At 39.3% G+C, this 23615-nt stretch overlaps 1 protein-coding gene and 1 gene segment (V, D, J or C); both read right to left on the bottom strand.

Annotated features, from left to right (window-relative positions):
- Positions 1–1540: 1540 nt before the first annotated feature.
- Positions 1541–23147, bottom strand: LOC146317266 (immunoglobulin lambda-1 light chain-like). Its single transcript, XM_084732963.1, has 5 exons — positions 22920–23147; positions 22510–22827; positions 6514–6588; positions 2887–3189; positions 1541–2244 (listed from the first exon to the last, which is right to left on the bottom strand). Exons 1-5 carry the CDS (start codon positions 22960–22962, stop codon positions 1982–1984), a joined length of 1002 nt encoding a protein of 333 aa, XP_084589089.1. The 5' UTR covers positions 22963–23147; the 3' UTR covers positions 1541–1981.
- On the bottom strand, positions 19235–20468 carry LOC146317267 (T-cell receptor gamma chain V region DFL12-like). The segment is given in 3 exon segments: positions 19235–19936; positions 20029–20269; positions 20454–20468. Coding segments are annotated over 3 exon segments (594 nt in total).
- Positions 23148–23615: the final 468 nt, after the last annotated feature.

Consider the following 23615-nt stretch of genomic DNA (forward strand, 5'->3'; position numbering starts at 1 on the left):
ATTATTTTTAGAAGTAGGAACAATAATAATGACAGTAATATTTGTCATTCACTGTTTTTTATCCACTAGATGTCAGTGTGATTTTTTCCAGTTAAATAAGAGGTAAGAGCATCATCATGTTGTCATGGCGACCAACATCAGCATCCTCTGGATATCCCTGCACTTCCTGTGACTAACCACAAGGTGGTGGCATTTCTTTTTGATGTTTAATGTCAGCAGCAGCAGCAAACAGAAATCCAGCATCTGATAAACTTTAGTTTCACATGTGTCACACATCCCTTCAAATAATATGAAATGTGTTATAACTGTTCCTGAAGCTTCTTAAAGGAACAGACTGACATTTGTCTGCTTTGGTTTGACAGAGTTATTCCATTTAAAGGAGATGTGAGGAAAACATTTTCACTCAGCATTAAATAAGCAAATACGCTGCTGTTTGTCTTTATATTGTGAATTCAAAGAAGGAAAAGCAACTAAAAAACTGTATCTGGAGATGGTGGGTCGTCATTGTTGCTCTCTGGGCTCAGTTCAACTCTGTGTGGGTGGAGGGTTCAGAGGAAAAAAAGGCTCCCAGACAACAAGAGAAAAGACAAACAGCTACAGAGAGGAAGAGGAATTTCTCATGTGTCCATAAAGACACTAAACTCTAAACAGCATCAAATGTCCACAGTCTTCTTGTCAATTCAGCATCAATATAATAAATGAAGATAAACTGTGTTTCTGTACAAACTGAGGTGTGTCTATGATGAAAAAGTGGAGATGCAAAAGCACACGTTTGCTCCTCCAAATATAATAGTGGGGGTGCAGCTGCATCCGTTCACTGTTCACACATTTATGGTTGTGGCTTCAAAAAACAAGGTGTGAACGTAAAGTAAAGCGGAGGGGCCGATGGCGCCTTGGTCCCCCTACTTCCGGCACCATTGGGGAGAGGAGTTGATGAGTGTGTACAGCAGCAGATATGAATCTGTTCTCAGTGGTTATTAGGACTCATAAAAAACTGTTGACAGCCAATCAACACTTCCTTTCCTGCAGCAGACGGGCTGTGTGGGTTTCTGCTCTGCAGCCTCCTCACCGTTAGCTGCTCTTTTTCACATTAATAACACAATGACAGTTACAAGCGTCGACTCTGCTTCAAGAATCATTGCAGGAACTTCAGTTTGATTTCAGCGCTCAGTACTCACTGTCTCAGCTTTCATCTGTGTTATTCATGTGATTTAATGTCATTATTAATGTCATGAAGTGACACAATTATAAAAGGGGCTCAGCACTGAACCTGCTGGCACAGACACACCTACTGACTTGTATATAACAGCTATATGTTTGTGTTTGCTTCTCTTTCTTTAGCTTTGTTGTCCTTGTTTAGCTGTATGCTTATATTCAGATCTTCCTGTACATTTCTTTTTGCTGCTGTGTCAAAGTATATTGAGAGCTACTTACAAGCAGAGTCACATGACTTGTAGGCGTCAACATACACGGCCAATGAAGTGGATTGTGTTTGTGATGATTTGCTCTGAAGCCAAAGTGAAATCCATCAAAACAAGGATGTTTGTAAAACACACACACTGTGATTTTTCACTTTATTGAGAATGTTCCACTGAAAGAATTTGACAAAGCTGCCACACTCTGCATAATGTATTAAAAAGAAAGACAAGAAGAGAAAAATACTAGAAACAATCAAATATCTAGCAGACAGCTAATGATTCAGCTTCATTTTCTATGATTATACCAGTCACAATTCAAAGTGCAAATAAAGTGGAGGATGAAAATAAGACTAGAGCACAGAATTTACACTCAGTAACTGCAAATATATATGTGTATATATGTATTTATATTGTTAGGATGACTGTATCTAAGCTGTGCATAAAAAGAGACATTTTACAAGCAAGAAGAAAACATGAAAATGGACATTTGTGACTGCTGATCAAAGTGATCAATGAGATGAATTGATGAGATCTGATGGTGAGAAAAGGCCATCAGAAAACAGTCAGTCAGCATGTGTGCAGTTGGTGGACGGTCCCTTGTTTCTGAGGATCTTCAGCAGAGAGAGTCCACAGCAGAACACCAGACTCTTCACTATCAGCACTGTGTACAGAACACAGAGCAGCTTCACCCTGCACTCAGACTGGAAGGAACGGGATGCTGGAGGTGAAGATGAAGGTGATGATGAAAGTGGTGATGAAGGTGAAGGTGATGATGAAGGTGATGGTGAAGGTGATGGTGAAGGTGATGTTAGAAGAGCAGAAACCTCTGAAACAGAAAAAGAGTCAAACAGAAATGTCAGTTCTCGTCTGTTCTCCTTGACAGCGTCTCCACCAGGGAGGAGCTCAGAGCTCAAAAGTCTGTGTTTAATATTATTTATGTATTTATAACTATCACTTAATAAATGTCAAACTGAACTGAGCGCTCACTACAACAGAGTGTGTCTTCTCATGCTGTTACTATAGTTACTGTCACTGGGCGGCTCCTCAGCGTGAGACCAACAAAAAATATGAAGATTGTTGAATTTAAATGGATGTATTTTTTATTAGTAATTAGATTGAGACAGTCTATGGAGCTGCTTGCTATGAACTCAACAACTTTACCCAGACTCTACTCTGATTCTGTGATGTTTTGGTTCAGATGTTAAAATCTGAATCGATGTAGTAAACAGACAGACAGAGGACCGCCCTTTTCTGTCTGCTGTTTTTATTATGACACTAACAACTAACAAATATAGATGATAATAAAGTAAATAAACAACATGTTGACATCGGGACAGTTTACATTTAGTTTGGGACGGTTCAAACTGTTTTTTTAGAACAGTTCTGGGACAGTGGTGAAAAAGTCTAGAACTCTGGACTCCACATGAAGCTGAATCACTGCTGAACACAGTCACCAAGCCTTCATTACCTTGTTCTGTTTCCACTGTGTCCCCCTCGTGCTGGACGGAGCAGACGTATTTATACGTGTTGAAAGCGTCCTGATCGATCACTCTGATGGCGGCTGTACATCCCAACTCTCTGAACCCCAGCTGCTCTCCCTCAGCAGGGGGCAGCTCCTCCAGAGAACCGTCCTCCTTTCGTCTTTTCCAGGAGAAGCGGACCAGAGGAGGAAACATGTGTGAGGCCAGACACAGCAGGGAGCTCTTCCCCTCCAGGTGGGCTCTGGATGCTGCTGGGTACACGCTCACCACGGGCTTCACTACCTGCTCATCTGAAGTTTGACAGCAGCAACAAGCAGCACAGACACACATTCACACAGTCAACAGCAGCTTACAGCACTGCACTGCATTCAGTCTGATCCTGGAAACTACATGGACTCTGATCACTAAACTACTCATCAATACAGCACAAAGTTCACTACATATACTGGATTCACCTTCACATCAAACACACTCAGCACCTCATGGCACCACATGATAGATGGAAAATAAAGACAAGTAGACATTTGACTGTTCTTTCTTTCAATGTACAACGTCCATTAAGTATAATTCACTTTGATTTAATCTTCTGTGAATCTGCAGGACGAGTCCAGAACAAGTTTTACTACAGCCAGCTTATCTTATCTTATTAAACAATATAATATAATATAATATAATATCATATAATATAATATAATATAATATAATATAATATAATAATGAAATTTGCTGTAATAAAATAGAAAATGTTTTTTCTGTGTTAGTGTTAAAGTATACTGTATAACAAAGAACATCTTCAAATAAAACACAAATATTTCAGCGGCTGCAATACATCAACATATATTTACTGTCAGATACAAAAATCAAGTCCCTTAAAATCCAAAATAATCCATCAATAATTTCATAACTTTTTTCATAAGAAGTCCAACTTTTTTACACAATTAAAATAACGAATTAAAATGTTTTAGTATGTTGAACGTGTGAAGAGACAGAAGAAAGAAACTAAAAAATACATACATGACTAATAATCTTTGAGTGAAAATTTCCTTTTAAATAATAGAATAGAATAGAACCTCAAAATCTATCCTGCCAGTTTAAAAACATAACTTTATTATTATCACTATAAATAAAATTTCTCATAACAATTTGAGATCATTTATCTGTATTATATTATTACACAGTTTTACAATAGAGGACATATTTACCTTCACATTAAATACCACTGTCATTTTAATTATTGTAATATCCAGAACATATTATTTATTTACCAAAATATATTTTACTGTTATCATTAAAGAATAAATAAATACATCAATAATTTTCATAATGTCAGTAAGTAACACAGTTACAGTGATATGTTCAGATTCTTTAAAAATACAATATTATAAAATATAATTATTGCTGTTAATCACAGTATCAGGCTGTGATTAATGTCAATGAATCGCAAATTTAAAATAGTTGTATATTAACTTCTATGCCATTAATTATTATATTCATTATTGATTAATCAAACATCCTAAAAAGTTTCTCCAACAACCCGAAGATATTTAGTTTACTGTCATAAAGGAGTCAAGAAACAAGAAAATATTCACATTAAGAAGCTGAAATCACAGAGTTTTGAGGAGTTTTTTGATCATAAAAAACACTCAAAATAATCAGTCAATTATCAAAATAGTTGTCAACTGATAAAGTGTTTAATAATTTCTTAATTGATTAATTGTTGCAGCTCTAAATATTGTCTAATAGAATAGAATAGAACCTCAAATCTATCCTGCCAGTTTAATCACATAATTTTATTATTATCAATATAAATAAAATTCATCATAACAATTTTAAACTTATACACAATTAATACAGTTACTGTGATATGATTAAAATGTGAATATTATGATATAATGATAGAAAATCATTTTTCTGTATTATGGTAATATTCATTTTATGATAAAGGATGTTTACTGTCACATTAAATATCGCTGCCATTTTAATGATTCCAATATCTATAACATAATTATTGATTTATCAGCTGAAACATTCCTGTAATCAGCAAAGAAACAAATCAATGCATAAATGGTTTCAGAACTTTTTCCACAATAATTAAATTTTTTATTCACAATTCAGATGTTATGTTTAGGTATTTAAAAAATGAATAAAGACTGATACATAATGCAGTACAGGAAATTAACTATTGACACTCGACTACTGTTCAATAATTTATATTATATTATATTATATTATATTATATTATATTATATTATATTATATTATATTATATTATTCAGGGTGTCCACAAAGTCTCTTTACAATTTAAAAAACTTATTACAAAATCAATTGATGAGATCTGTTAATCAGATTTGTTCTATGTACTCAGAGGTTATCAAAGTTTTTAATCACATTGCATTTATGTATTTCAGGTACCTGTTGATGAAATAGTTTCTGTTAAATAAACCCTAAAATTGTCTGCTCCTCAAGAAAAGGCACAATGTGTATCGTGGTTTATTGAAACAAAATCGGATACGCAGACTCAGTGAAACTACAGGATTAAGTGTGGAAGACGTCCACCGTCACGTCCCTCAATTTGTGCATGAAACAAGACATTTATGGAGACAGGGACAGTGTTGGATAAAGGGAGGAGTGGACGACCAAGAACACGGCAAGAAATCGAGTATCGTCTTGATGAGCTTCATGCAACTAATGGTGTCCATATAGAGGAGGATTAAATGAGACAAAAAACTTCAGCATCTACCTTTAATTTTGTAATAATTTCCACACATTTGTCTGTTCATTTGCTTTTGTAATAAATTTGTTAAATTGTAAAGAGACTTTATGGACACCTGTATTATATTATATTATATTATATTATATTATATTATATTATATTATATTATATTATATTATATTATTGTATTTACATACTTTCAGCAACATGTTTACTGTCATATATTTGCAGTTATGTTCAGTGTAATATATCTTTTATATTCAGTGTATGAAGTTAAATGAATAAATATATGTGTGTATGTGTTATATATCATCCTGTATCATGTACAGACATTTACATTTATTATATACATTTATTTTACTGTCATATTCAATATATTTTTGTCTTCATGTATAAATATATATTCCACTAAAAGACACACGTACCATCATATATAATACTATTGTCATGAAGTAAATTTGACCTTTTCAAAAATGATGAATTATCCTATACAACATATTCATTTATTAAAGTTATGGACATTTCAGCTCCATTCACTGACAGATATTAACTGATGTTTAATATCATATATTATTTTGTTTGATAAAAACCAGAGATGGTGCTGAATTACTGACAAGATCAAATACTGTATATTTGTAACTTTGACAATATCAGACTTTTTCTATATAAATCAGTTTGATGTGACGCAGAAATAAAGAATAACTTCAGTTGTTCAGTGAGATTTAAACATCTTTTCAGGAATTATGAAGCTTTTTGATGTAACAAGCTGCACGGCTGCAAGAATTCTCTACTAATGATGAAAAAACTAACATGTAAAGACTGAAGCAGCAGAAACTCATTAAAAACACATTTTCAACTTGTTCAAGAAAACAACTGAAGGAAAATTAAGCTTTATTCTTACCTGTTACAAACAGTTTAGTTCCTGAACCAAAGATGTAGTGACACAGTGAAAAATGGTGATACAAAAACCTGTGTGCTGCTGAATGTGTCAGCTGAGGTGAACGAGTCCAAATAATGAAGCAGGATCATATTTCAGCTCCATGATGTTTCTCTAATGTTCATATCAACATGACTGTCTCTTCTTTTATTGTCTTTTTAGACACACTAGCAGTGTTGCTCTATGGATGCTAATGTCTGTCGCTGCACTTTTTGTGACTCCTGTCCCTGCTGAGGCTTTTCTGCTTCAAAAGCTCACAACATGTCATCATTACCAAGAGGAAATGAATTCAGATGAACAAATAGTGTATCTTTCCACTGAATGAAGCCTTAGCTTGATGCTCTAATGATTCCCCTCGTCCTAATCCACATGGAAAACATCCACAGGACCACTCTGTAAACTTCAACTCTTTACTTCAGCACAAAAAAAGATGCTTGACAAAAAGTCTCCAAAAGTGTCCAAAGTGTCCAAAAGAATCAAATGATGCCATTAAATCCAAGAGAGAAACGTTGATGAGAGGAAAAGAGGGAGAAGTCAACAAAGCGTGTGGCTCCACTCTCTGCTCGCCTGACTAACTGATCTGAGGTTAACCCCAAAACTCCCTCCTCACAGGAGCATCACTTCATGACATTAGAGGGCTGCACTTACTAGGAAGCAACAAACACTTACCTGATCCCAACCATTACCAATGAACACTAATGACATTTTTACACATTTCAAATCATTCACTTACTGCATTACTGCAAATATCAACTGAAATACCTGGAAATACTGCAAATATTACTTCCATACAATTAGATTTCACCATCTACAATCCATGATATCATGAAAAGATTCAGAGAATCCAGAGAAATCTCTGCATGTAAGGAGCAAGACTGAAAACCAACACTGAATGTCTGTGACCTTTGACCCCTCAGGCAGCACTGCATTAAAAACTGCATTAAAAACCCTCATCATTGTATAAAGGACACTACATGGACTCAGGAACACTTTGGAAAACCGTTGTCAGTAAACACAGTTTGTCTCTGCATCTACAAATGTAAGTTCAGACTCTACCATGCAAAGAAAAAGACATATATCAACAACATCCAGAAACACTGCAGACTTCTCTGGACCAGAGCTCATCTGAGATGGACGGACGCAAAGAGGAAAAGTGTCCTGTGGTCTGACGAGTCCACATTTCAGACTGTTTTCACTAATCATGGACGTCGTGTCCTCCGGGCTAAAGAGGAAAAGGACCATCCAGATTGTTCCCAGCACTGACTTCAACAGACAGCAGCTGTGATGGTATGGAGGTGTATTAGTGCCCATGGCATCATGGGTAACTGTCACATCTGTGAAGGCCACATTAATGCTGAAAGGTACATACAGGTTTTGGAGAGACATATGCTGCCATCCAGACGACGTCTTTTCAAGATAAGATAAGATAGTCTTTATTATCATTGTACAGACACCTACACAACCAAATTGTTCTTGCTACATCTGTAAGGTGCATTGGAGTAAAAAGAAAAAATAACATGAAACATATAAAAACAAGGAGAGCACACATACACACACCATTCAGTCAGAGCGTGTATAAAAAAATAAAATAATTTAGATTGAGAATAAATAATACAAAAAGTGAGATATTGCACTTGTTATAATTAGCTCATGTAACGGTGAGTATTGCACAGTATTGTCAGTTCAGAGTTCAGATCATGTGGATATTGAATGTCCTGACAGCCCATGGAAAGAAACTGTTTCTCAGTCTGTTTGTCCTGCTCTTTATGCTCCTGTACCGCTTCTCAGAGAGCATCAGGCTGAGCAGGTGAGCAGGATGGAGGTGGTCATAGATGATCTTTTTTGTTCTGGAGAGGCAACGAGAGCCGACGATATCGTCCAGGGAGGGCAGGAGGCAGCTGATGGTTCTTTCTGCAGTCTTGATCACCCTCTGTAGTCTTTTTTTGCTGCTGTTCAGACAACGTACCACACCGTGATGGAGTATGTCACACACTCTCTATGGTGGAGCGGTAGAATGAAGTTAGTAGCCTTTTCTCCAGTCCTTCTAAGAACTTCTCTTTTCTTCCTTCTTAGGACTCTGAAGAAGTGGATTTGTTGCTGGGCCTTCCTCACCAGCGATGTTGTGTTGGCTGACCGGGAGAGGTTCTCTGATATACGTGACCCCAGGACTTTGAAGGTGGGGACCCTCACCACACTGTCACCGTTGATGTGGAGAGGGGCAGGATCAGCTCTGTGCCTCCTGAAGTCTATGACCACCTCCTTGGTTTTCATGGTGTTGAGGGTCAGGTTGTTCCTGGCACACCACTCTGCCAGCTGCTGCACCTCGTCATTGTACGCCCACTCGTCCCTGACGGTTATGAGGCCCACCATGGTGGTGTGGTCCGCATACTTGATCATGGTATTGGTGGGGTGGGTGGGGGAGCAGTAATGCATGTAGATGGTATACAGGAGTGGGCCCAGCATGCAGCCTTGTGGAGAGCCAGAGCTGAGCGTGAGGGTGGAGGAGCTGCAGGGGCCTAACTTAACAGTCTGTGGACGGTTTGTTAAAAAGTCTGTAATCCAGCCACAGGTGGCAGGGGGGAAGTCCAGAGCGGTCATCTTGTCCACAAGGATGTTGGGAATGATGGTAGTGAAAGTGGAACTGTAGTCCACGAAGAGAATCCTTAGAGGACCCTGGGTGTTCCAGGTGGAACAGAGCAGTGTGAAGGGCTGTGGAGACAGCATCATCAGAGATGTCCCTGCTTATTTCAGTGAGATGATGCCAAGACACACTGTCCACATGTTCCAACAGTGTGTCTTTGTAGTGAAAGAGTTCAGGTACTAAACTGACCTGCCAGCAGTCCAGACCTGTCTCCCATTGAAAACATGTGGTGCATTATGAAGCACAAAATACAACAACTAGAAACCTGGACTGTTGAGCAGCTGAAGTCAAATATCAAGCAAGAATGAAAAAGAATTTCACTTTAAAACTTCAACAATTAGTGTCCTCAGTTCACAAACACTGACAAGGTGTTGTTCAAAGAAAAAGCGATGTATCATGGTGGAAAACATGATCCTGTCTCAACAGAATGACTGGATACTCATTCACTCAAGATCAAGATGGCTCACAGCAGCAGGGCTGCTTTGTTAGGCTCCACATTTTCTTGTCATTTTTGTCCACTTCATGTACCTGGATGTGTCTTGTCGGGAGTGTTTTTCAAACACCTCATCCTGATCCGAAGTAAAATCCAAACAACCCACTCAATAATCTTGGAAAGAGTTAGAGGCACAGAGAAAAGGAGACTGCCTGCTTTTGGCTATTTTGTGTTTGGTTTTTGATTTTTCCACTTGGATGAAGTATCAGCACAGGAGAGGAAACACCTGCGTCACAACTGCAGTCTTAGTGGACAGAGCAAGACTGAACTCTTCCGTCCATGGATACTTTGTGACTTACTCAACCTGTTGTAATCTTGCAGCATGATGCAACACGTAAAATCTGACATCATAAAGGAAAAGACTCATGTCACTTCTCTAACATGCTAGTATTTTACTTGCTGAGAGGAGATCAGATCCAGTCCCAGATCTCATAAGTCAAACATCGAATGGACAGACCGTCAGTTATCCACTCTTGACAATAGAGATGAAAACCGTGATCAGGACTGTAAAACAGCTTCACCTTGGTCCACCCAAGGAGTCAGAAACAATTACCAACTTAGCAGAAAAAGATGGATAACAGGAATTTATCTCCTATGGATACCATCTAAGACATGCAGCAACATCTCAGTGCTGACTTTCATCATAGGAGACACAAGGCTGTTACGAGTCACGCAGCACTTAAACTAAAGCAACTCCAGTATCTTCAAAAAGGAAGGACCCCAAGAGTCCATACTGGGGCCATGGCTCTTTTGATTATACATTCATGAGCTGCCTGACAGCTGCAAATGTTTAGTACCAAATGTATGCTGATGATAAAATCATTTATGTATCAGCAAAGACTGCAGAGTTATTAAAAAGGCAGATGGTCAGTGTCCATCTTCAGACAGGTCCATTGACTCTGACTAGTCCAGGGTTAAGTGTGTATGAACTTTTGACCCAAAAGTTTGAATAAATATTGGTCATTTGTAAATAATAATAATAATTCTTTTTTGAAATACACATTTTTAAAATTTGGCTAGGCACCTTTAAAATAAAATTGATTTAATTTGTTCATTTCAAATGAAATCATCCTTAAGTTAAAGGAGTAATCTGTAATATATATACTGTAATAAATTATAAAATGAACATGGCATGTCACCAGAAAACAAGGAAACATGCTAAGTTGACATACTTGCTTCTCCAATAACATCACTATGGCCATGGTGTCCTTCTTACAAATTTCTATTTCTATGCTGTTTTTATTGGCCTGTTTCATGGTAATTAGAATTCAAATTAATGCTGAATGTCCACAGAATGAATGTCTGTTTATGAGTCATAACAATCATTAATAAATCTTGTATAAGACGTAGATGTTTGTAATGGTTAAATTGAATAAAATGTAAAATGGAGTCTGGCAACCAATGAACTCCAACTCCAGAATGTGTATTTTCAGAACAGTGGGCTTTTGTTTTCAGGATAATAGGCGTAAACTTTACATGGACAGACAACTGAGACAGAACTAGACTTCTGCACCTCCTTTTGGCTGTTTTCAGCATTTAGAGAATCTGGCCCATGATGGTAGACTTAAACCAACCACAGGTCTGGGGCTCCTATTGGCTGTTCTAAAAGTTCAGCTAAGTGTGCACGTTCCTTTGGCGAGACCTTGAATCAGTGGAGGAACCTCCTACAGGAAAAGGTGCCATAAAACTGAATTATCAGACTGAGAATCTTAGAAAGAGTCCAGCTAATGAGCAACATGCTCAACCCAGGAGTTTGTCAGTTCACTCTGTTACTTTTTATCTTCACCTTCAGTTGAATTCATTCACATCTATCGTGACGCTTTGCTGAGGGCTGAGAGGACTGGGTGGAGCTGAGACATAGACTCTGGTGCTCTGCAGGAGAGGGTCGGTGGCAGACTGGAGCTTCTGGAGGAAGAAACACTAATAGTCTGATGCCAGCTACTTTATTGTCTCAGAGCGAATGTTTTGGGATTAAAAAGCAGATTTATTTTCACTATTCTGTCTCAAAATCACAAATCAGCAGACCAGCCAAATGAGGACACAGTGTTTGTTTTTTAAACTTTTGGAATTAAAAAGTGGATTTATCTTCATGTTTGCTTGTAAACCTGTGTGCAGCAGAGACCACAGAGGAGCTGACTGCGCTGTTTATAGTAAGATAATCTGTCTGTCTGTCCATGTTGACTGCTGACCAGAGGAGAAATGTATTTGAAAGTCAATGAGTGAGAGTAAAGACAGGAGGGATGTAGTGTTAAAGGAAATAATTGACTTCTCTGGCGAGTACTGTCTGTACTGACATAAAACACACACAGGGATTTTCCACTGGCATTTTTGGCAACACTGAGTCAAACTGTGTTGCGCTGATTTGTATTTCCATTACCACTTTAATTGCTCCGAGCCATGCCTGAGATGGACTGGCTCTGGAGTGTGGATAAAGCCAGTCTGACCAGCCTCAAGTGGGCTGAAAGTCTCTTCATGTTCAGCTCTCAGTTCTGCTGTAGCTTCTAACTAAACGTCTGTGTTTTGAAATGTAGTTTCTCTCCTCTGGTGTTGTTTGTACTCTCAGATATCTGCTTTATTACACACAGTTGATGTCTGTTGGTTTGTGCTCGCTCACAATTGCCTCGGTAAACTGATGCGTGCATGCATGAACTATGTGCGGCTCGTCTGATAGAAGGGTCTGAGGATGGAGGAAACAAAACCTAACTCAGATGTGACATAACAATCAACCGTTTTTTGGTTTTCCACAGACTGCAGCTTGAAGGTCTGGTAAGCCTGTCCACCAGTGATAGGCTCTAAGTTGTTCTGACCTATTCAGAAGCTGAATTAATACATTAAAAACAACTTTGTTTCCCAAATCCCCCAAAATATATCATTTACAGGAAAAATATTAATCCTTAGCACAGAGGGAGTGGGTTACATTAGCATGCTAACAGGCTAACTACTAACATCTTAGGCAAATTAAGATGTTCAACATGGTTAACTATATACCTGTATTAATATGTTACCTTTGTGGACATGTTTGTTTGTTTGTTTGTTTGTTTGTTGATTGCATCAGTTTGTGTAACAGCCACTGGGAAACCTCCTGGTCCTCCCAATGACCAGTCCACCCTCGATTACACAAAGTCATTTCACCCTTTGTTCAGATCAAAATATTGATTTGTGCAGCTTTAAATGTTACAAAGTCTTGAATTCTTGAAAGTTTTCAGTCACTTTATTAAAAATCAAAGCATTAACTTTCAAGATGCTGAAGTGTTGGTCTACAGACACTTTTGTCCTGATGGTGGCGCTAGAGGAAAGGTCAGGAGGTCACCATAAATGTTAGGATTCATCCTCTGGGAACCACAAACATCCACAGGAAACTGATGGAAATGTGTCCAACAAAATCAGCGTCCTAATAAGCCGCTGCTAGAAGGACAAAATCCTGAGCTGACATGTGTCCAAGATTTGTCTTTGAAAATGTCATCAAGTGAAATGATCTGCTGAAATCTACTGAAAGGTGTTAAACAACAAGTGCTGCTGGAAGAGTTTTCATTCAGAGCAGATTAGTATTGTGAGGGAGGAATGGACTTTATTCCAGCAGCACAACAAAGAGACCAGTTTCATCTTTATCTCAAAGATTTTCTTTGCAATTTCTTCTTTGATTCAACAAAATGACTTTCAAACATGACATATGTTTGTTATTTGATCCTTTCATCTGGATTCTCTTTCTATTTAGTTGTTGTTGTTTCCTCATTGTGCTTCTGTGTTGTTAGTTTGTCCTCACTGTGTGGAACAACAATAAAGCTGCTGGAATATCTGATCAAAATATCAATCAATATCATATGAAATCAATCCTGACAGCAGGAAAGAAAATCAATCCCTCAGTTCAGTGTGTTTGTGACTCTGGCTGAGATGGAGGTGAAATATGTGAACCTGGGCTGTGGTTTACTGCTCTCTTCCTGTCACAAACACTGTTTGACATCTGTTCATCTGGAGGTTTTTGTACAGGCTGCAGGCATCATTTCTCACTGTGGGGACCTGATTTCCAACATGTACAGTAGTAGGTGGCTGAATGATGGAGTTTAACTGTCTGGATCTGCAACTCATAGCTGCTCCGTCTTTTCAAAGCTGAGAAATCATTTTTCTGAGGATGATTGTAACCTGAATGAACTTTTCCTGTTGCTCTATTAATTTCCAAAATCTTTGTGAATGTTTCTGTGTCTTTCTTCTGGAACCAGTGCACAAAATTAGTGTCACACTGGTCAGTGTTTCCACAGCTGAAGGAGACGTTTCCACCAACTCTCCTGGTCAAAGATAACTGATCCTGAATCAGCTCTGCTGCCATGGCAACCAGCGCTGTAGAGAAACAGACAGGTAGATGAAGGTTAGTGTGACAGTGTTTGTTAAAGGTTGACTTTGTTGGCTCCTGATTGGCTGGAAACACTCACCTGAACACAGACAGCACAGAGCAGCAGCTGGGAGGAAAAGCATTTTGTGCAGTGGTGTTTCCTCTGGTGAACCTGGGGAGAAGTGGCGCTCTGATGCAGCTGAGGCCAAACAAGGACGAGCTGTGAGATCAGACGAGGGACACGTGCTTTCTAACAGGTCCTCAGACCTCCCATCAGCCCCTGCGGCCCACAGATAAGGCTGCTGCTGCTGCTGCTGCTGAAGTTTGTTGGTCTTGATTTGAATCTGACAGCAGATGAAAAATCTGGGTCACCATGATGCAGAAATAGAAAAAAACATTCATGTTAGCACAAACACATTGAGGTTGGTGGTGAATTTAGTAACACAGACTGTTATCTGTTGTTTAACAGCTGTGAAGAGAAGTGAGATGTGGAGAGGGTAACCTCACAGAGAAGAAGCTGCTTCAAAAGGAGATAAAGAGTGAAATCAGGAGACACAAACAAAATTACAAGGAGAAGTTGGAAAGAGAAGACGCCAAAAATAATTTGTGGTCGTCTTGGGATGATTTAAAAACTATTGTTGGATTTAAAAAACAAAAGCAACAAAAAGTTTCTCTTGATGGTTTTAATTCTGACAAACAACAGACTCAGGAGTTCAATAAGTTTGATCTTAGATTTGACACCTTTGATTTCAGTAATGACATTTTAGATGTGAAAAACAAACTATCTTGCTCTGGATTCAGCTGCTTTGATGAAACGCTCTGTGGTCAAATCTTTGAAACAGTCTAAAGCTCAGAAAAGTCCTGGTCCTGACAAAATAAGTGGTCACCTGCTCTCCTCCTGTGCACAACAATTAGCCTCCATTTCCCACCATACCTTTCAGTTGTCACTTCGCCAACAGAGGGAGCCGATGAGCTGGGAGCAGTCCATAGTAATCCCTGTGGCCAAAAACAATCAGGCCAAGGTTTTGAATGATTTCAGACCTGTTGCTCTGACTTGTCTTGTCATGAAGTCCTTTGACAAACTGATAAAAAGAGAACTTGTAATCAGACTGAGCAGCTGCTTGATCCGCTTCAGTTGGCGTACAGGGCTGGTGGTGGAGTAGAAGATGCTGCTGCCGCTCTGTTAAAGCTCGTTTTTAAACATCCTGAAGGGAACAAAACTCAGGCCAAGCTGCTATTTGTGGATTTCTGTTCTGCTTTCAACACCATCCAACCCCACATCTTCATAGACAAGCTTATCAATAACTTTGGTTTAGATTTGAATGTAGTCGACTGGATCCTGGATTTTAGAACAAACTCAACACAGAGAGTGAAGGTGAACGGATGCATCGCCATCGTAAATCTTCAAAATCTGTCCATCAGCTGTGTGAAAGAGACCTTGGTAATGTGGATTGATTTGCTGTCTTGGACAACTTGGACTGTACATCCAAAAATCCTGATCACAAATGTATTCATTTTAATTTTATACATAGACTCTACCTCACTCCTGGAAAACGTTACCTCATGAAACTTGTACTCTCTCAGATTTGTCGCTGATGTTTCCTTGGTTTCATGGCTTCATTTTTACAGATGTACTGGCAGTGTCCTGCAGTTGACACTTTTTGTAAAGAGGAATCATCGACCTTATCAGATTTACTGGATGTGCAGATACCTTGTTGTCTCAGGCTGCTGGTTTTGAATGATACATCATCACCGCCTCTGTCTCCCTCCAAATATTATGTTTTGTTTTCAGGCCTCACAGCAGAGAAAAAGATGTTAGTGCTGAGATGGAAACCCCCCCACACACTCACTCATCTACAACGACTGACCTCCTTTTTGAACATTACACTCTTTGAACTATCTATAGCCAGAATACATGAGGCAACTGAAAGGACTGTTCAGGCATGGACCACAGCTGGACATCGCTGTGTCTCCTGAGGACTCAGGGACACTCGATGTCCTTTTTAACTGTATTTTAGATCTCAAGTCTTGGATGGCAGAAAACTTTCTACAGATCAACCAGGACAAAACCCAGCTCTTAATTATTGTTCCTGAAGCTCAGAGAGAGAAAGTCAATGCAAAAGAAGTGACCTTAAAACCCTGTGAACAAGTGAAAAAGCTCAGAGTTATCTTTGATTCACATCTTAGTTTTGAGCCACATATTAGAAACATAATTCAAACATCATTTTATCAAGTGAAGAACATCAGCAGAGTGAGACTGTTTCTCTCTCAACACAACACAGAGTCACTAATGCTTTTATTACCTGCAGAACTGACCACTGGAATGATCCACTTTCTGCTCTTTCTAAGAAAAAACATCTTCATTACAATTATTACAAAACTCAGCTGCACGTGTTCTGATGAGGAACAGAGAGAGAACACACATTACACCAATTTTAAAGGCTCTGCAGTGGCTTCCTGTTTGCTTCAGAACTCATTTTATTGGTTTATAAAACTCTGAACGGTGTTGGTCTGAACTATTTATCAGATTTGAATTTATTCTATGAACCTTGTAGAACCCTGTAGAACCCTGTAGAACCCCCAAAGTCAGAAGAAGAACCCACAGTGAGGCGTCCTTTCATGACTCTGGTCCACGTCTGTGGAACAGCCTGAAGACCTGAGGGCCTCAGAGAGAGTTGATATTTTTAAAAGACCAACGTCTTTAGTTTGGATTTTAATTGAACATTATTTATTTGTTTATATATTTACTTTTTATTTGTACATTTTATTCTGTTTTCCTGTTTTAGTTGTCATATGATTTTATGATGAGAAAATGTATTTATTTTTATCTTCTGTGTTGCTTTTTTATTGTTTGATTGTATGAAGAACTTTTTCTTCTTTGTATAAAAAGTGCTGAATTCTGATTGATTGATTGATTACTAACAATATAACATCACATAACAGACTATAGTTTAATAAAATATTGAGTAATATAGTCATGAAATTGGTGTAAATAATGACATCACATCACAGCTGACATTTTATGTCAATAATGCTCTGGGGTTGTGACATTGTGGCTGCCAGCTGTTGGACCTGGGTGGCTAGTGAAGTCAGCACCTGCTCCAGGGCCGACACTGTCTGCCAAGCCTGCGCTGTGTTGGAGGCTAGCTGTGCCTCATGTTGCTGAAGCACTCCTTCCACTCGGTTCAAGCAAGACTGAGGTGATGATGAGTGTGCTCGGTCCATGCTTGACCAGATTGTACTGTGATTGATGTGACAGTTGGTAAAGACTTTTGTAAATAAACAGGCAAAATGGGAACTTGGCCAGATGAAGGAACACAGGTAACAGTCCATTCTTCAGGCTCAGAGACCACACACTGTTTCTGGGTGTCAGGCTCGGGGAATGGGTTAAGCCAAACCTGGAAGCGGGATTGAGGGTGAGGACGTGAGCCCTCAGCCCCGAACAGTTCCGTTCACTTGCTGGCAAAAGTGACAGAGAGGGGCTTACAGGAGGCGAGGAGTCCAAAACCAGAAGAGCAAGATAAAGAAGTCAGGACCAGGTGAGCAGACAGAAACCACAGACGCTGAAGCAGAACTCGTGGTTGTGGACAGAAGGCTGGTGAGTTTACCAGGAGACAGGTGATACAGGCAGGTCAGAGGCAGGCAGGGTCAACAACAGAAGATCAGGCAGGTAAGGAGTGCTGGAAAGTCTTACATGTATGCTGAAGAACAATCTGTCAAGGACTGAGAGTCCTGGAGATTCTTATATGCAGGACTGATTGGGAATGAGCTGCAGCTGAACTTGCAGGTGAGTGGAGTTGGGCTGATGAAGTGGGAGTGGCTGGCAGGTAGAGTGGAAAATTACTGAGTCAGAGGAACAGGAGGGAAACTGGAAGAATGGAGCTGTGACAGATATAATGTTCATTAGCAGGAAAGCTAATGTTAGCTGCTCTAATTTCCCTCTAATAAGGTCCAATAAGTCTTAAAAATAATTAATAAATATCCAATGGTTGGATCGGTCTGCTGGGATCGGATGGTGATGTGGCTTTAAATGGTCTTAACTGGTCAGTGATGTGAGAAGAGCGTAAATGAAGCATGTATTGTGTATTACACTGTGTATTACTACCTACAAACTTTACAGGTCTCCATAGACCGATCCATCCAGGCTACGAGGGACTTGTGAAGTAGAGACCATGTGACCTGATGTGGTTTGACTTAATCATCAGGCAAAATTAGCTTCTAATGAGCAACAAGTGACACTTTAAGAAGGTGAAACTATGTTAAATAAAGGCCAAAGGGTATTAGGATCTCCCTGGAGTATAATTTGGTATATTAGTGTCTAAATATAGTAGGTTAGAATTTGGGTCTAATATGACATTATATGTAGTTTATACTTACATCATAATTTTGGTCTGTGGTGCCTAATTAGGATAAAACTTTGTTAAGTGTCTAATAAAAATTATTAATTTACTTATTTGATACAAAGTCCAACTTGTTAGCGCTTATTAGTGTAAAGTTGTGTTTGTTTAGTGTCTAATATATTATTTCTAGCTTTTGTCTAATTTCAGACAAAGTGCAGCCTGTTGTGTGTAAAATAAAATACAACTGATGTTTCCTCAAGAGTTTGAGTTTGGAAATTCAGAACAAACATTTAAAGAACGTTACATCAGTTTGTGTAACAGCCACTGGGAAACCTCCTGGTCCTCCCAATGACCAGTCCACCCTCGATTACACAAAGTCATTTCACCCTTTGTTCAGATCAAAATATTGATTTGTGCAGCTTTAAATGTTACAAAGTCTTGAATTCTTGAAAGTTTTCAGTCACTTTATTAAAAATCAAAGCATTAACTTTCAAGATGCTGAAGTGTTGGTCTACAGACACACTTGTCCTGATGGTGGCGCTAGAGGAAAGGTCAGGAGGTCACCATAAATGTTAGGATTCATCCTCTGGGAACCAGAAACATCCACAGGAAACTGATGGAAATGTGTCCAACAAAATCAGCGTCCTAATAAGCCGCTGCTAGAAGGACAAAATCCTGAGCTGACATGTGTCCAAGATTTGTCTTTGAAAATGTCATCAAGTGAAATGATCTGCTGAAATCTACTGAAAGGTGTTAAACAACAAGTGCTGCTGGAAGAGTTTTCATTCAGAGCAGATTAGTATTGTGAGGGAGGAATGGACTTTATTCCAGCAGCACAACAAAGAGACCAGTTTCATCTTTATTTGATTTTTCTTTGCAATTTCTTCTTTGATTCAACAAAATGACTTTCAAACATGACATATGTTTGTTATTTGATCCTTTCATCTGGATTCTCTTTCTATTTAGTTGTTGTTGTTTCCTCATTGTGCTTCTGTGTTGTTAGTTTGTCCTCACTGTGTGGAACAACAATAAAGCTGCTGGAATATCTGATCAGAATATCAATCAATATCATATGAAATCAATCCTGACAGCAGGAAAGAAAATCAATCCCTCAGTTCAGTGTGTTTGTGACTCTGGCTGAGATGGAGGTGAAATATGTGAACCTGGGCTGTGGTTTACTGCTCTCTTCCTGTCACAAACACTGTTTGACATCTGTTCATCTGGAGGTTTTTGTACAGGCTGCAGGCATCATTTCTCACTGTGGGAAGCTGATTTCAAACATGTACAGTAGTAGGTGGCTGAATGATCGAGTTTAACTGTCTGGATCTGCAACTCATAGCTGCTCCGTCTTTTCAAAACTGAGAAATCATCTTTCTGAGGATGATTGTAACCTGAATTAACTTGACCATTTCTCTTATCAATTCGCAAAATCACTCTGAATGTTTCTGTGTCTTTCTTCTGGTACCAGCGTATATAATTATCACTACACTGGTCAGTGTTTCCACAGCTGAAGGAGACGTTTCCACCAACTCTCCTGGTCAATGTTAAATCCTCCTGAATCAGCTCTGCTGCCATGGCAACCAGCGCTGTAGAGAAACAGACAGGTAGATGAAGGTTAGTGTGACAGTGTTTGTTAAAGGTTGACTTTGTTGGCTCCTGATTGGCTGGAAACACTCACCTGAACACAGACAGCACAGAGCAGCAGCTGGGAGGAAAAGCATTTTGTGCAGTGGTGTTTCCTCTGGTGAACCTGGGGAGAAGTGGCGCTCTGATGCAGCTGAGGCCAAACAAGGACGAGCTGTGAGATCAGACGAGGGACACGTGCTTTCAAATAGGTCCTCAGACCTCCCATCAGCCCCTGTGGTGGACAGATAAGACTGCTGCTGCTGCTGCTGAAGTTTGTTGGTGTTGATTTGAATCTGACAGCAGATGAAAAATCTGGGTCACCATGATGCAGAAATAGAAAAAAACATTCATGTTAGCACAAACACATTCAGGTTGGTGGTGAATTTAGCAGGCGGAGGCATCAGAATCGACGCTTTAGCGTCGACTTCTACCCGTTTTCATTTGAATATGCTTCTCCTCTCAGCCCCTCAGGGTTACTGAGGTAAGATCCATGACCTGATCTCTAAATTCAGCTGGAAGGACAAACGTCCTTGTCTCAGACCGTCAACCCTACAAAATGGCAGGAAAGAAGGAGGACTTTCTGTCTCTAATTTCAGGATGTATTTTTGGTCAAATGTGTTGTGACCATGATCAGTCTGGTTTGACCCCAATGTATCTCCATGCAGAGCTGCAGTGAACAGACAGGACAGATGCTGCTGTGTGCAGCTCATCTCTGTGAAGAGCGACTGATTTAAAAGCTGTCACGTCGCCTTGAGTGAAATCCAGACCATGACTTTTTTCACTGATGTAACTCTGCTATCACCAAAGAAACAGATCATCAAACTGTGATGTTCATTGAAACTTTGGTGATATCAGCTGTCTTAACTTGTCCACAGCTCCTCTCTGCTCACCGCTGCAGCTCTGTCTCACCCTGTCTGTGACACAGTGTGTCTGCTGATTGATCAGGACTTCTAACCAATCAGATGTGCTGCTGTAGGCGGGACATTGAGCCAGACTACAGAGTGTAGTTGTGTATTATACTGTACAGTGTATAATGATCTAATATATGTATAGTATATACTGTCATTGTTTTTTTGTTGTTTATTTCCTGTTTTATTTTGAAGTCTTGGTTCTCCCTCGTGTGTCTTTGTTGTTTTTACTTCCTGTCTTTGTCTGTTTTCCCTCCCTTTGTGATTGTCATGTGTTTCACCTGTTTGCCCACCTGTGTCTTGTTTGTTCTCCCTATTTAGTCCCCGTGTTTCTCTGTCTTTGTCAGTTCGTGCTTGTTTTTTCATGTCTGTGAGCCTGCTTCCTGTGTGTTTCCTCTTGTGCTTCCACTGTTCTATTTTTCCCCTGGACTGTTTTTTGAGTTTTTGGTCTTTGGATTTTTCCCTCCCCGTATCCGTGTAAGTCTTTGTTTCTTTTGTTTTAATTCATTAAACCTTTTTTGAACTGTTCCCTTCTGTCTGGTGTCCTCTGCATTTGGGCCCTCCACCAGTTGAATCATAACATATACATAATACAGCACTGTATAAGTTTGAAGTTTTTAATATTATTACCATTATCATTACTATTATCATTATTATTACATTACATAACTATGGTGAGAATTACAGACAGACAAAGATCAAAGACAAGTGCATTTTTAAAATAATTTAATCCTAATCCCACCACTTTTTTCTTTTTTGCTGATCCGAAAAATGATCTGATCTGTTACTCAAAACCGTGATACGATCTGAACTGTGGGTTTTTTGATCTGTTGCAGCCCTACCTGAGAGAGGACTTAAACAACTGATGGTCCGGTGAGGAGGTTTTGCAGCGGTATTTGTTTCTGCACAGTGTATTCTTGCAAGATGACTGACGAAGTGAAGTGAGCATCCAGTGTGGGCATCTGACTCTGCACACACCTCTCATAAGTTATAGCCGCTAGTTAACCACACACAGCGTGCTGAGGGCAAAAAACATGTCAGGCCTCTTTTTGTTTCTATATGTTTCTTTTGTCATGGACAAAGTGCATTAGAGATCTGTATCATTTTACTGTCAAATGAGCTGCAGTGTTTTTCCTGTTTCTAGAGGCAACTATGCAGCTATTACAGTATAAATACAACAACAATAACAATAATTAGAAGAATTTGAATTGTGATTTTCTCAACCTCTCATTTAAACATATCAGTACTTGTTTATAACATTTGTGTATATAGACACACAAATTCAATATAATATGCTTAAATATAAAATATATAACTTTTATAACCTTGCTGTCTTGCACAAAGTGGATAGTCAAACTGAATAAAAGCAGAAATACATTTAAATACATGATTTCTATATCATTTAATTATTTTTTACTTTATTATTAGCACTACGAATAATATAGGGCAGATTATGAATCAGCACCATGGAGCAAATTCGTGGCCCCCTTTTAACTTTGAGCACCTGCCCCTCCAAAGGTCTCTGCACGGCCCTGCTACTCTCTTCCTGTCACAAACACTGTTTGACATCTGTTCATCTGGAGGTTTTTGTACAGGCTGCAGGCATCATTTCTCACTGTGGGGACCTGATTTATAACAGCTACAGTAGTAGGTGGCTGAATGATGGAGCCTAACTGTCTGGATCTTCAGCTCACAGCCGTTCCCTTTATTCACAGCTGAGAAATCATTTTTCTGAGGATGATCACTGTAACTTGAATCAACTTTACAGTTTCTCCTATCAATATCAAGAATCACTCTGAATGTTTCTGTGTCTTTCTTCTGGTACCAGTATATATAAGTGCCACACTGGTCAGTGTTTCCACAGCTGAAGGAGACTTCTTCACCAACTCTCCTGGTCAATGTTAAATCCTCCTGAATCAGCTCTGCTGCCATGGCAACCAGCGCTGTAGAGAAACAGACAGGTAGATGAAGGTTAGTGTGACAGTGTTTGTTAAAGGTTGACTTTGTTGGCTCCTGATTGGCTGGAAACACTCACCTGAACACAGACAGCACAGAGCAGCAGCTGGGAGGAAAAGCATTTTGTGCAGTGGTGTTTCCTCTGGTGAACCTGGGGAGAAGTGGCGCTCTGATGCAGCTGAGGCCAAACAAGGACGAGCTGTGAGATCAGACGAGGGACACGTGCTTTCTAACAGGTCCTCAGACCTCCCATCAGCCCCTGTGGTGGACAGATAAGGCTGCTGCTGCTGCTGCTGAAGTTTGTTGGTGTTGATTTGAATCTGACAGCAGATGAAAAATCTGGGTCACCATGATGCAGAAATAGAAAAAACATTCATGTTAGCACAAACACATTGAGGTTGGTGGTGAATTTAGTAACACAGACTGTTATCTGTTGTTTAACAGCTGTGATGAAAATACAAAACTGCAAATCCACAAAACTCCTCAACTGTGATTTGAAGCCTTAAACGTCTTCTTACATTTCTGTCATTTCATTGGATCATTTCATTTCTATGACATCAAACCTTTTCCACACACAGAATCACATTTTTATTTTGTGTTCTGTTGTTCTGTCCGGGTTCTCCAGCTTCCTCCCACAGTCTAAAGACATGCATGCAGGTTAACTGGTGACTCTAAATTGCCTGTAGGTGTGAATGTGAGTGTGAGTGGTTCTGTCTCTGTGTGTCAGTCCTGTGATGAACTGGCGACTTGTCCAGGGTGAACCCCGCCTCTCGCC

Source organism: Lutjanus erythropterus, chromosome 12 (assembly GCF_056507025.1).
Source record: "Lutjanus erythropterus isolate fLutEry1 chromosome 12, fLutEry1.hap2, whole genome shotgun sequence".
In the NCBI taxonomy this organism is placed as follows: Eukaryota; Metazoa; Chordata; class Actinopteri; order Lutjaniformes; family Lutjanidae; genus Lutjanus; species Lutjanus erythropterus.

Excerpts from the sequence above, each read along its gene's own strand:
- LOC146317266 (XM_084732963.1), bottom strand. The coding sequence starts at position 22,962 with ATGCTTTTCCTCCCAGCTGCTGCTCTGTGCTGTCTGTGTTCAG. Across the intron at positions 22,828-22,919 it reads TCTGTGCTGTCTGTGTTCAG|CGCTGGTTGCCATGGCAGCA; the intron begins GTGAGTGTTTCC and ends GTTTCTCTACAG. Across the intron at positions 3,190-6,513 it reads AACTAAACTGTTTGTAACAG|ATGAGCAGGTAGTGAAGCCC; the intron begins GTAAGAATAAAG and ends GTCAAACTTCAG.